We start from the raw sequence: 12,557 nt of genomic DNA on the forward strand, positions 1-12,557 counted from the left end.
GCGCTCGTGGCGTGGTGCTCGGCGCAGCGGGTCGCACAGCGCGTGAGGAGCTCTGTTCCTCGGAGCACGAGACGCGGGGCTTCGCGGGGCGGYGGGGGCCAAAGCGGCCCCCCAGGCAGGGCGGCGGGGGCGGCCGAGGTGCCCGGCACCCCGAGGAGCCGCTGCCAGGCCCCAGAGCGGGAGGAAAGGTTGGGGGTGGTGTGGGAAGGGGGTCGGGGCAAGGGGGGGCAACGCCACCTGGGGGGGGCCCCGCGGGGGCGCCTCGCCACCCCTCAGCACCCGCCGCCCCTCAGGGGCCGCCGCCATCTGCCGCTGCCCCTCAGTGCCGCCGCTGCTGCCCCGCGCCACGTCGTGATGTTCCGGGGCCACCGGGCCTGGTTCTCCCGGAGCGTCAGCCCAGGCCTGCGGGAGCTGTGGGGTGAGGGGCGCCCCGGCACCCGTCCCCGGTCCGGACATGGCGGGATGGGGCAGGACAGGGGGCCACAGCTCTGTTATCCCTCAGGGGGCAGAGCAATGGGGGCAAAGCGTGTGGGGCAGAGCCCAGTCACCACAAGAGGGGCAGTGGGGCGCAGCCCTGTCACCCCTCAGAGGGGCAGAGCAATGGGGCAGAGCCCTGTCACCCTGTGGGGGGGGGGAAGGCCCTGTTCACCCCTCAGAGGGGCAGAGCAATGGGGCAGAGCCCTGTCACCTGGGGGGGGGGGCGAGCAGGCTGAGCCCCCTGCACAGGGGGAAGAGCGTGGGGGTCCACGGTGGGGGCAGCACCCGTCCCCTGGTGCTGGGGCAGGGCACAGCCCCTGCGGAGGGGACGGATGGGGGGAGACCCTCAGCCGCCTCCCAGGCCGGGTCACACAGGCCGGGCCCCAGCGGGAGGACGCTTGGGGGGGGGGGCAGTGTGGCCTCGGCCCCCAAAAACAGCCCCCGGCCGAGCCGCCGGAGCAGGGGCGCGGGGGGCCTCCCGCACCCGCCTTCGGCCTCACCCTCCTCCTCGCCGCAGAGGCCGAGGGGGGGTTGCTCGCCCGGCGCCGGGATGCCGACTACCTCTTCAGCAGCGATGCCGCCCACCCGGACACGCGGAGGTAGGCCACCGCCGCTGCCGCTCTTCCCCTCCTCGTTGCCATTTCGGAACACGTCCGCAGTTAAATTTCTCGCTTTTTCACGCTTAAAAGGGCCTTTTTTCAACGACAGGTTTGGAGACGCTGTGCGCTCTGCCCGTGTTAGCCCTCTCGCCGTAGTTTATCTCGTATAAGCATAGCCTGCTTGAAGGTGTCCGTTATAAAGCATGTATATAAAGAACAAAAGGGAATGAAAGATAACAAAAATTAATGGAAGCGTAGATAACGTTCACGGCGGGGTTAAGCCCGTGTTTAATGGAAGCAAACGTCCGTTACAAACTGCGGTGGCATTTTCCAAGCTCCTAGCAGCGTTCCCACTGAAGCCTGGGGGGTTTTACCGCTTAGTTCAGCCTGAACCGGCGCTAATACCGAACGCTGCTGAGCGCTCACCTCACGATAAGCTATACTTAGAGCCGGCCCAGACAAAACATAAAATGGCTGTAAAAATAATTTAGCTTGTGCACGCATGAGGCTGACCTAACTCCGGTGGTGGGGGTTAAAAGGAAGGTGCTGATACCGGCATAGCTGTTCGTGTGGGAAGCTGAGCACGACGGGACGGCGAGCTGATAAAACGGCATTCGCACGAGGACCAGCGCCACCACTGCCGCCACCGCACCGCCTGCCCTTAACCTTGGCACCAAACCCCTGCGCGGAACTGACTGGTTAAACACACCTTTGACTTCCAACCCAGATGGCGTTTCTGTGAATTAAATTAATCGCGCTGTTTTCTGCTTCTTGTTAACTTTGAATTGACCTACTGAAAAACTCCAGATCTAAAAAAATTGAGCTGACATCATCCCCAGGGCTACAGTGTAAATAAGGAAGTAACCACACACAAAGCAAGCCACAGTGCGTTAACTCTTTAAAGCTAAGATCGCAGATAAAAAAAGACTGTATAACACCCAGAAAAGGGCTAAATTGCTGTTTTCATTCTGCTTATTTGATAAAAAATAAGAGAGCTCAACAATGTTTTTGCATGAGACCTACAAACATAGGAAAAGATGATATGAGATCTTCCCCCACTGAGTATTTGTGTATATTAAATATCATGTAAATACATATGTGAGCGGGAATGACAGTTTTCTACTTCCTCCTGCTACTCTGCACCAGGTCTCCTAATGGCTAGAATAAGCAGGTTGCTTAACATGTTGTTGCTTAAAACTGGCTTAGATTTTATAATCCTTCAGTCACTGACACTGGCCTTGGTAGGGGAATCCAAAGAATCCTTGAATAATGACTTTCCTTCAGCCACAAAATCCCTTGTGCATCCTGCTAGACTGTAGGTCATAGTCTACTAGTTGAGGGGTAGAAGACTTTTCTATGGCTATGCAAAATTTTAAGTATTTAAATATTCCCCCACCTTCCCCCAAGAACTCAAACATCTCCAATAGTGGATTGCAGAACAGTGCCATTTAATCCCTAAAAATAAACACTTACCTGTTCCCCTGGGTTCTTCCTCCAGGCTGTTCTAAGAAAGTGCCAGGCAGCTGGGAGCTGAACCTGGTATTTGTGATGAGTCTCATAGCTAGAAAATAACAGTGTTTCTTAATGTTCTAAAGGCCAGACGTCATGCTTTTTTTTAACCTGCATTAAGGCAGTAATATTAGAGCAGATCGGTTTTAACAATAATATCCCTTTAGACTTGCATTAGCTGAAGCTGACAGCTAGCCTTGTACTTCCAGTTTAATCACTGCCAAAGATAATTATGTTTTGGTTTCTTTTTCAGGCTTACCTTTAGAAACCAGATGTCTTTTTTTCTCTTCCAGAATACATGAGAGCCTGGATTACTTAGACGGTAGAGCTACAGTTTTTCATTCGTGTTATCTCTCCGCATGGGCAAATACCAGCTCAGAAATGAAACAGTCAGTAGTTCTGGGACACTTCATTCTGCCTCCTGCCTGCTTGCAAGAAGGTTAGGGAAAACAGCCGGCTTTTACTCCATGCTGTATTCCCCATAAGCATAGACATTTGGGGGGATGCCAAACCAACATCGGACTCCAGTTACCTCTGCTCTGCGGGTGGGGAATTTCCTTCTGCTGGGTGTGAGTCTTCCTCCCTGGCGGGCAGATGGAAAGGCAGAGTGAACGAGGTTTTGCCTTTGAAGAAATTAGTGCCCAACCTAAAATATTGCATTAGCAAGCAATGCCATTCGGCGAGCTTCTGCCCATGTTCCTGAGTGCATTAGTGATAACCTATGCAAGTAGGGGCTTGCTTGGACAGAGACTGCTAGCCAGTGTCATTGTTTAATGCTTTTACGTTCATTTATTTTTGTTCATGGCAGAAATCAGAAGAAAAATTGGTAGTTTTATTTGGGAGCAGATGGATGATTCCCTCTTGGAACAGGTAAGATGAGAAGTATATACAGGTGGTGTTGACCTGTCCTATAAAAAAATTGGTTGTATCAACTTCAGGAACCCCTGGTTTTCATCCCTCAAACCAAATATGGGATCAAACGTTCCTGTGCTTGCTGTGCTGTGTGTCCCCCAGCGTGACATCCCAGGGGCACAACACTGGATTAAGTATGGGATGTGCAGAAGGGATTTTCTCCCTTACACCTCATAGCCATCCTGTCTCCCCATACATCCTTCTGGCGGCTCCAATAACCAGGCTGCCTCTGGAGTTGCTGAGATCTGAGTTCAGCCATGCCGTATGGCATTTTCTTTCTGCATGACCCTGTGTAGCTCCAAGACACTGCACGCTGTCTTCTTGAAGTAATTTCTAAGTCCTTTTGAAGGAAAACCATGTTTGGATTTCCAATTTTATTGTAAATTGTGCTTGAAAAAAGAAGCCCTGAAAATACCACTCTTCTGGATCAAGTCTCTAGTGTGGTTTTTTTTTTTCAAGTTCAGAAATAGCAAATTCATACTGTTCACAGACTACATATAGAGCCAGCAGCAATGGTAAGGAAGCACTCAAAAAAGAGAAGTGCACACTCCAAAGCTTTGTGCCTTTTCTCCCATCGCAGGTGAGTAGGCGAGGTGGCTTAAAGACAATATCCCTACTGTGCCACAAGCATGGATTTACTGTCTTGGCAAATTGCATTAAGTTGAAGGGATCAAGTGCACAATTTTAATTTAATTCTGTGTTGATAATTGCAGCGCAGTGAAAGTCTACTTGATGAACCAGAGATGGTGAGAAAAGACAGGGAGCAGGAAGTGGAAGATGCACTAGATCTGTGTGAAAGGTATGTTCCTCACCCTCAGTGGTAGGATTTGGATATGCAAGATGTGTGTCCAGGGTCCTCCACTCCCCCATCCTTTGCTCCCTGCAAAAACAGAAGCTGCAGCAGGACCTCTGGTTTGGCACACGTCAGGTGCCACTGAAGGGATGGCCTTGGAAGCTGCGTGATCATACCGTGACGTTGAGGCCCACAGCCTGGATTTGGGCATGGCTGCACAAGGAAAGGAAAGCTGAACTTTCCTTAAGCACCCAAGCCTGCTGAGTCAGCCCAAACCATCAGCTTTCGGAAAACACACAAACCAGGAAATAACACAGCCATCTTTTCTCCCCAAAATAGCAGTGAAGAAAAAACAGATTCAAGAACAACAACCCAAGGGGAATTTGCATACCATGCACTTCAGGAATACCCAGTGAATAACATGGTGACAGGTAAAGCTTAGCACAGGTAGACATTCAAGAAGTGGAAAATATGCCTAAAAACGACGGAGGATGATGACGAAGAAGCAGGGCCCATATTGTGTCCTGGGTTCCTTAGTTCTTTCTGTTACTTACATGTGCAGACCTGTTTCCAGTTCTGGCTGTGTACAGTTAATGTTCATACAGTTTTATTTGGATTTGCTCTTTACCCAACTGCCAGACTCAAAAATTGTTATAGGTTTCATTTAACAACTGTAACCGTCTTTTTATTGATACTGCTTGGTTTTGATACATCTGTATTGCTTATTACTTGTCACCTTACTTCCTGTGGTGTAGGTAAATTTAAAAGGTGGTGCTGCAGTAATTGCTCTAGGTATAAGAGATTGCTGTAATTAAACTTCCTGGCTAGTAAATCTTAGAACCTTATTTTCCCCAGACATTATCTGAAATCTATTTCCAACCCTTAGAGACTTCCAAGAGAAAAACCGGCCATGGCTATTAATTCTGATGGTGCGACTGCAATTGCTCCCTTCTCCACAGCACTTTTTCTGCAGTTCTTGCTTTGTCTAACGAGAGTAGCCCAGACTTCCCCTGATGAGACTTGCACTTTCTGTTTGCAGGCTACGTCTCTGCTCGTGACATGAAGAAATACGTTGGAGAGCTACGCGATTTCATTCCTGGCACCTCAGGTTACACAGCATATTGGATTCAAAATGAAATTAACAGTTACTCTGATGTGAAAAATAAATTGAAAAGAAAATAAGTAACAGGTGGCTTGTTCCCAGCAAAAACTTGATTAAGCTCTGCCAGAATACTATCAGGGATGTATAGATCCATTCTGCTTAATAACATCCCACAGTTAGACTTTTAGATGCTTACTTGTTCTCTCTGCTCTGCAGCTTGATGGTTATTTTAACTGTCAGTCTGTGTACTTACTGTGTTTTGGTTAGATAGTGAAGAGATTGGAGGTATTGAACTGGAAATTCTCAGTTAAATCTCTGTAGTACTTGGGGATTTATAAATTATCCCTGCTTGGCTTATCCTGACTACAGCTCAGCATGTTCAATTTATATTTAAATATCTGGCTCTGTTTGCTGTAAACATTCTCTTCTTTAGTAAGTATTTGAAACATATTCCACGGTGAACTTAAATATAGACCGATATCTCAGAGAAGAGCGAATCCTTTGCCTTTTTATTTGTATCAGGGGATTTAAGATGGTCATCCTGTGGTTGTGAAAGGCAGAGGCTGGCCCAGGCTCTCCCAGAGCAAAGGTGAACACCCTGGGTTTGCATGGGAGGCTTTGTGTGCTGGGCCCCAAACTTCCTCTAAGCAGAGCCCATGTCCCTCACAGGCCACGCAAAGGCCTGAGTGCAAGTGCCAAAGTCGGTCACACAAAGACCAGGAAGCAAAACACGTGGATCGAGGCTCCTCATCCAGCCAGGCTGCCCCAGGGCCAGCTCCACAGGGGAGCTTCCATCCCCGAATACAGCGYGCTCTGCAGCCCAGTTCACTCCCCTCCTAGAAAGATGAGTCAAGGCAAGACTTTTCCCTCTTTAGTTCAAGTACCTTAGATGACAAACACAACTACAAAAGGCAGCTTTTATTTCGGCACAGCATGCCCCCTCGATAGCCACCCCAGCAGAACAACAGCCCTAACAACAGCCCTGAGTTTTTTTCCCAGACCTGCACTACAGGCAGCTGCCAGGAGCTTTTGGAAAGATCACAGTCAGAACACACACCGGGCAAAAGCAGGACGCACAGAGAGCGAGGAGCTCCAGCAGGCCCCAGGAAGACACCACGCTCGCCCTCTCGTGGCTGCACGCCACCACCAGGAGGGCAGCACACAGGCCTGCAGGAAAGCCTGTAAAAACGTCACACCTCAGTCTCAAATAGCCAGGAAAGACCCCTAAAATCTGTCCATAAACGTGGAGGTATTAATTTTCCTCACACCTCAAAGCCTTGGAGAGTCGTCCTTGGGACTCAGCACTCCAGAAGAATCAGCCCACCCCTATTCATCCACGTGGAAACAGGCTTTGAAAGAAGAAGTAGGCCAAATTGGTTTCCCATGTTTATTGGAAAAGTGACATACAGCGACAGGCTCAGAGAGCTCCTCGGGGTGTTTTGAAGTTCATCCCCACCGTGGGCTGTGTGACCTGCAGGTTGGAGAGGCTGCCGAAGTCCTGGAAGACAGCACAGGAAGAGTCACTCAACACTGCACGCTGCCAGCCCTGGCCCCCCTGGCCTGCTCCTGCCCTGGCTGCCTGTCAGTGCTCAACCCCGCCAAGGGGGAAGGCAGATTCCCCCCAGCCTCTCCCAAGAGGAGCAGAAAGGGAAGCACTGAACACGCTGCGGTAGGAGGAAAGGTGGACCCACATCTTGGGGACACCTGGGACCAGCTTATGTCACTGTCGGTGAGAAGGTGAGAAGGCCACCCTATTCCGGAGACCACTTCTGCGGGCAGCTGGGGAAACTGCTCTTTTGTGGTTGAACTGTCTCAGCCTGGGGTAAAGATGGTCCCTGCTGCCACCTGACAGGAAGGAGAGCTGTGCACCAAGCCCCAGCTAGCAAGAGCTGATGGGGTTGGAAGTCGGGGTGGTGGGGGAAGCGGGGAGGGCGGAAGGCACATCCACCCCTGCTAGCACGGTCCAGGGCAAAACAATTCCGCCTTTCCCCTTCCATTCCACAGGTGCCAGGAATTCTAGGAGAGGGAGCACGTGACAGACAGACCTCTTACACGGCACTGTGTAGAAACCCCCTCAGGTTTCTGATGAAAGGGGACACAAGCGCTCCACTTCCCAGTGTTAGGGTCCCATTTGAGGAAGAACAGCTTATGTGGGGATTAACCCACCTGCGAGTCCCAGATCAAAGGTTCACTGGCTCCCTGAAGCCAACAGGGCTTGGCCTCCTTGTTGCCTTTGAGCACAGGGACCAACTACCCCCTGCTCACTTGCCCAGAACATTCACATCTTCAGCCAACATTATCAAGCCCCTCATTGCACCTACAGCACTGCCAGGGACATCACCGGCAGTCTCGGCACGGCTACAAAAGGCAAAAGCCTTCCTCGCTAGCAGAAGGATGGCTCAGACTACTCACCAGAAGCTTCAGCATTTCCTTGGTGTCAGGGTCAACTTCAATGATCTCCTGGTCGAGAGCAGAGACCTGAGGATGGAAGAGAGATGTTCAGAACTGCCCAGCAATTTATTCCATGTGAACAAGATCTCACTGGCCACCACGGGGAACAGCTCCAGTGCCAGCAACCGTATGAGCCTGGAAGACACATGCAAATGTAGCTCGGGCCACAGGAACATCAGATGAAATGCTTCTTCCTCAGGAGTTTGGGCGCTGGCTGCTACCTGTGAAGGGCCAAGCCTGGCACTGAGGTTTTCACTGTTCCTCGCATCACAAGCTTCATCTGCCAGCAAATGCTATGGACACCTACACATTCCAGCTCTCCTGCCGAAACACCGCGAGAGACTACCTTACCGCAGACGGGTGCTACGCGGGGAGGGGTGCCTATTTTAATGCGAGTCCCCACCAGCTTTGCAAGCCTGGCCAGCACCTCCATCCACTCCGCACTCACAGGACAGCAACAACCAACACTCCCAAGAGGAGCCGGGTCAGGTTCTCCGCGCTGGCTTAGGCAGGTTGGGACGGCAGCGCGCTCCACTGCTTTAGCTCAGTTGCGGTGTCAGCTGACAACCCCGGCTGTCCTGTTTCTGTTGCCATGTCCTGCTGGCTAGCAGGCCCACAGCTGTACCAAATCTCTGTGATTACCACTAAAATTCACATTTATCTCAGAGTTCTGCCACTTGGGTCCTAAAGCAAGGACGCGTTATTAGCAGTCTGACCGCCGCTGGGCCACAAACAGCAATGCTCAGCAACTGCCTGGGCTGCACCTCTCGGCAGTCCTGCATCCCACAACTCTTCAGAGCTAGGAACCCAAGGTCTCCTGCTCTGCAATTTCAGTGCAATCTCCCCTTCTTCTCTCAAGACCTCACGTCTTGACCTCTGTGCACTTCTTCCCCAACAGGCTATTTATGAACCCTGCAGTACGCAGGGCACCTTTTCCGGGTTGAATTTGATAGGCGGCCCGTCCGCCCGAGTCACGTCCAGTAGTGCGCGTCATAGGAGAATGGAAGCAACATCTGCGTCAGATGGAAGTGCCGAAATTAGGGGTTGGTGCAGCCGATGTTATTTGGGCTACCCGATCTTACGCCCCACAGATGTGCTAACCGCTCCAACGTCCCTCCAGCTCACAACCAGGGCAAAGCATAGACGGGGTACCAACGGTTCCGGAAGACTGAGCAGACTCACCGTCTATGTGAAGAATTTTACTCTGCTTTGGAGCCAAAGGTTGGCGGCATGCCTGCTCTATAGGGTTAGAGGCAGGCGGTAGGCTGTCAACCACTTGGTCCTTGCTGTCTCGCTAGAGGCCAGAGGACCTCACAGGGCCCGCGCCCTGCTACAACACCCGGAATGCACAGGCATTGGCTCAGGGGGACCACTGGATAGGTCTCCCCTGACCACATCGCTCGACCAGCCGACAGGGCTGACAAGCAAAGCCGTACCCGCCCCATAGACGGCATGCCGTGTCACATCCGGTTAATGTTGGTTGACCTGTTCCCCAGGCAGGTCAGAGCCAAGTCGGTGACGGTCATCGGGACCGCCACCACGCCCATTTATTGAAACAGTATTTTTTACAAGAAACAATGAATTACCGAGGTTCAGCTAACATTGCATTGACAGCTACAACACAAACATTCCTTCCCTGCTCAGGGAAGGGAGGAATAAGAACTATAAGCATCAGGAGCAACTTCTTCCACCAGCACCACCTCGTCCTGCCTTTGAAATGCAGCTAGGTCACTACATGAACTACTTGAATGGTTTCCTCTAGGCCTCTTATACCCGCTTGGGAAACATCTGCAGCTTACTCCAAGACAGCCTCACAGGTCACCACAACTTTTCTTATGCCCCAACACCCCAAGTTTTAGGGATACGTAGAAGAGTATCTGCACGGAGCTGCCAATATTCCATGAGTCATTTCTAGATGTTAGGAGCAAGAGAGTCAAACCAAGCCCTGGCTTTAGCCTAGAGCAAAGCCTGCTTTCTGTGGAGGGCAGTGTTACTCCATCTTGGGTTAGCACAGCCAAGACGATAAAGTGGTGAGGGCATCCGTGAGGAAGTTCTAGAAACGGGGAGGACAGCACCAGCCTGTCTTACTACACTGACAAGGCTCCTGCGACAGTCCTAGCATCATACCTATTCTTCCTAGATCCAGAATTTGATTGTCGCTAAAATAATCTTCCATCTAACCAAACCCTATGCCAAGCCCTAGCACCAACGATTTACAAGAGCTGAAGAGCAGAGGTGAGGCTTGGAACTGACCATTTCTTTTTGTGCTGCACAGAAAATAACAGCTTTATCAGAAGCTGACTAAGGAGACATGGAAGACGGGCAAGAAGCAGGGTGTCTGAAAGCTACAGGGTTTGGGAGGGATGGTATTTAACCCACCAAACACGGGAAATGCTTTCAAAATTCCTCTTCCTGCACTATCAATGATCAGGTCACGCACCAGACCTAAATCACTTTCGAATGCAGGTTCAAGATGAAAGACTCGAGCAGGCATTTCTGCACAACAACAAGCAGAGCACCCAAGCGGGCAACGCTCTGCTCTCCTGGCATCCTTTTCCAAAAGCTTGGCATTCCGGTGCTGTTCTACAAACCTGGAGCAGCTCACAGATTTTTAACCACCACCTCTCTTTAGTGACATATAGTGTACACTAGTTTTTAAGCCACTCTGAAATGTTATTCTGCATAACACCAAGTTATTTTTGCCTCAGTTTAAATTAGAAAAATTGAGGACAGATATTATCCCCCCCCTCCACCCAGCAAACTGGTGGTGGAGTTAACACACAAGAAGTCAGCCGCTCTTGCCAACCCATGCAACAAAAGTTTTGAGGAAAAGCCAGGAGTGCCTCAGATACAAGGCCAAAATCCACCTCCATCCTTCCCTCTTCGACCTAAATCCTCCCAGTTGTAGCTGAGGTTTTGTTTTAAAGGAGTTAAGAGGCCACTAGCGAAAAACCATTACATGTGGGTGTTCTTTAAGGATGCATTCCTCATTAGAGCGATAAGGAGAAAAGATATCTCAAGGCAAGCAGGATGGACAGACCCTACAGCCTCTCTGTGTGGAGACAGACACCTAAGTAAGCTCTCAAGCGCAGCCAGAAACTCACCTCTGGGACGTAGTTATCCCTCCTCTCTCTTTCTTCTTCCTGCAGTTTGATGGAGATGCCTCTGACAGGCCCCCTCTGAATGCGCTTCATCAGATGGGTGACATACCTGCAGGAAACAAGCAGAAGACCATCCATCCAGGGCCCGCTTTTCTGACACACCAGTTTCAACACACGGAGTCAAAGCCTCCATTTTCCACCCCTGCTTTCTCAAAATTGCGGCAGACTTCGTACTGGATTCAGGCAGCCAGAACGGCTCATGTCAACCCCCCTATGGCATGCCAGGGAGATCAGCTCCGCTGCCAGAATCCTCCTGACCTAGGTGTTATTTCACCGCCTCAGATTAGCACCAGAAAAGTGTACGAAAGTAACAGGGTCTGGTAGGGATGGGAATGAGCCCACCAAACACGGGAAAAACTTTCAAAATTCTTCTCCCTGCACTATCAATGACCAGGTCACAGACAAGACCAGAATCACTTTCGAATGCAGGTTCCAGCACAACATTTTCAGTGCTGCTCACAGTCCTGTGAAGAAACTGGACAGAAAAACCCTCTGCACAGTGATGTCCAGCTGGCTAACAGGACACTGCCCTGTTTTTTCCCAGGCTCTCCTAAGAGAGATTCCCTTCCAAATGCTCTGTGCCTATTTTGATCTCGAGCTTAAGACAATCCTTACAGCCTTCTTAGCAAACAAACACTAACCTAGGTGCTGTTGCCCTTGGGGAAAAAAAAAGTTTCCACATCAGCTCCAGAACTATACAGAAGAAGTTGTCACTGTCCTTACGTATGGGAGACCATAAAGATTCAGAGTTTTGTTACTAAGCACAGCTAAATATCAGTTTCACCTGATATCCTGCAGCTAACAGACATTTGAGAAGTGGTGGAAACATCTTGTAAATCCATCTCAATCTAGCAAGGAAGGCCTGAACGCCAACGGGAAGACATTTCCGGTATTCAAGCAGCACAACGGCATAGGAAGAGGACAGTTAAAAGTTTAAGCTGAAGCATCTCCTCCAAGACAGCAGCACTCCAGAGATCCTAACACAGCTCCAGCGTCTGGGGAGCAGGATGCAGCGACTCGTATAACGCACACGCGTGTCCGCACAGGAGTAACTTGCAACAGTGAATTCCTCGCACCCACCGCACGGGGCCTGACTGCGCCCCGCAGGCCAGACCCCGCCTCGCCCTCGCCGGGGAGGCCCCGGCTAACCCCGGGGCCGCCTTACCCCGCAATCTTGTTGCGCAGTTTCTTGCTGGGGATGATGGCGATTTCCTCGCACACCCGCTTGTTCGTGTGGAAGTCGTTCCCCAGGCGGGTGTAGTACTTCTCGATGATAACCCGGGCGGCCTTTTTCACCGTCTTCGTTCGCACGCGTCCCTACGCAGGTGGGGAAAACGGGTCACACCGAAGCTCGGTAAAGCGCTGCCCCGTCTTCGGGCAGCTGCCCCGGGGCAAGGCAGACCTGCCCGCGCCCGGCCCGCAGCCCCCGGGCTCTGCGCTGCCCGGCCACCGCCGCCGCGCTGGGGCCGAGGAAGCAGCCGGGGGAACCGGCCTCTAACCCGCCTCCCCCCAGCCCCACGGCAGGGCCCGGCGCCCCGGCCCGGGCCCGCAGG

At 51.5% G+C, this 12,557-nt stretch overlaps 2 protein-coding genes and 2 non-coding genes across 4 annotated transcripts; 1 reads left to right on the top strand and 3 right to left on the bottom strand.

The window, feature by feature from the left end:
* Positions 1-256: 256 nt before the first annotated feature.
* TERB2 (telomere repeat binding bouquet formation protein 2) lies at positions 257-5,872 on the top strand. Its single transcript, XM_026068430.1, has 7 exons — positions 257-418; positions 995-1,076; positions 2,879-3,024; positions 3,394-3,455; positions 4,211-4,296; positions 4,630-4,721; positions 5,330-5,872. The coding sequence occupies exons 1-7, from the start codon at positions 355-357 to the stop codon at positions 5,470-5,472; spliced, it is 675 nt and encodes a 224-aa protein (XP_025924215.1). The 5' UTR covers positions 257-354; the 3' UTR covers positions 5,473-5,872.
* Positions 5,873-6,765: 893 nt separating this feature from the next.
* RPS17 (ribosomal protein S17) lies at positions 6,766-12,348 on the bottom strand. The gene is made up of 4 exons (XM_026068352.1): positions 12,170-12,348; positions 10,948-11,053; positions 7,805-7,870; positions 6,766-6,890 (listed from the first exon to the last, which is right to left on the bottom strand). Exons 2-4 carry the CDS (start codon positions 11,035-11,037, stop codon positions 6,810-6,812), a joined length of 237 nt encoding a protein of 78 aa, XP_025924137.1. The 5' UTR covers positions 11,038-11,053; positions 12,170-12,348; the 3' UTR covers positions 6,766-6,809.
* On the bottom strand, positions 10,179-10,311 carry LOC112967345. The gene has a single exon (XR_003253931.1). It is a non-coding gene; the product is annotated as a small nucleolar RNA SNORA71 (small nucleolar RNA).
* On the bottom strand, positions 11,303-11,435 carry LOC112967346. The gene has a single exon (XR_003253932.1). It is a non-coding gene; the product is annotated as a small nucleolar RNA SNORA71 (small nucleolar RNA).
* Positions 12,349-12,557: the final 209 nt, after the last annotated feature.

The sequence above is a fragment of the Apteryx rowi genome, unplaced genomic scaffold, assembly GCF_003343035.1.
Source record: "Apteryx rowi isolate R43461 unplaced genomic scaffold, aptRow1 scaffold_27, whole genome shotgun sequence".
Taxonomy (NCBI): Eukaryota; Metazoa; Chordata; class Aves; order Apterygiformes; family Apterygidae; genus Apteryx; species Apteryx rowi.

What these genes read in the sequence shown, in the direction of transcription:
- TERB2 (XM_026068430.1), top strand. Translation starts at nt 355, where the DNA reads ATGTTCCGGGGCCACCGGGCCTGGTTCTCCCGGAGCGTCAGCCCAGGC. An exon ending in AGGCCTGCGGGAGCTGTGGG is followed by an intron (nt 419 to 994) that starts GTGAGGGGCGCC and finishes TCCTCGCCGCAG; the next exon opens with AGGCCGAGGGGGGGTTGCTC. An exon ending in GCACTAGATCTGTGTGAAAG is followed by an intron (nt 4,297 to 4,629) that starts GTATGTTCCTCA and finishes TCCCCAAAATAG; the next exon opens with CAGTGAAGAAAAAACAGATT.
- RPS17 (XM_026068352.1), bottom strand. Translation starts at nt 11,037, where the DNA reads ATGAAGCGCATTCAGAGGGGGCCTGTCAGAGGCATCTCCATCAAACTG. An exon ending in GGGATAACTACGTCCCAGAG is followed by an intron (nt 7,871 to 10,947) that starts GTGAGTTTCTGG and finishes TTCCATCCTCAG; the next exon opens with GTCTCTGCTCTCGACCAGGA. An exon ending in AGGAAATGCTGAAGCTTCTG is followed by an intron (nt 6,891 to 7,804) that starts GTGAGTAGTCTG and finishes GCTGTCTTCCAG; the next exon opens with GACTTCGGCAGCCTCTCCAA.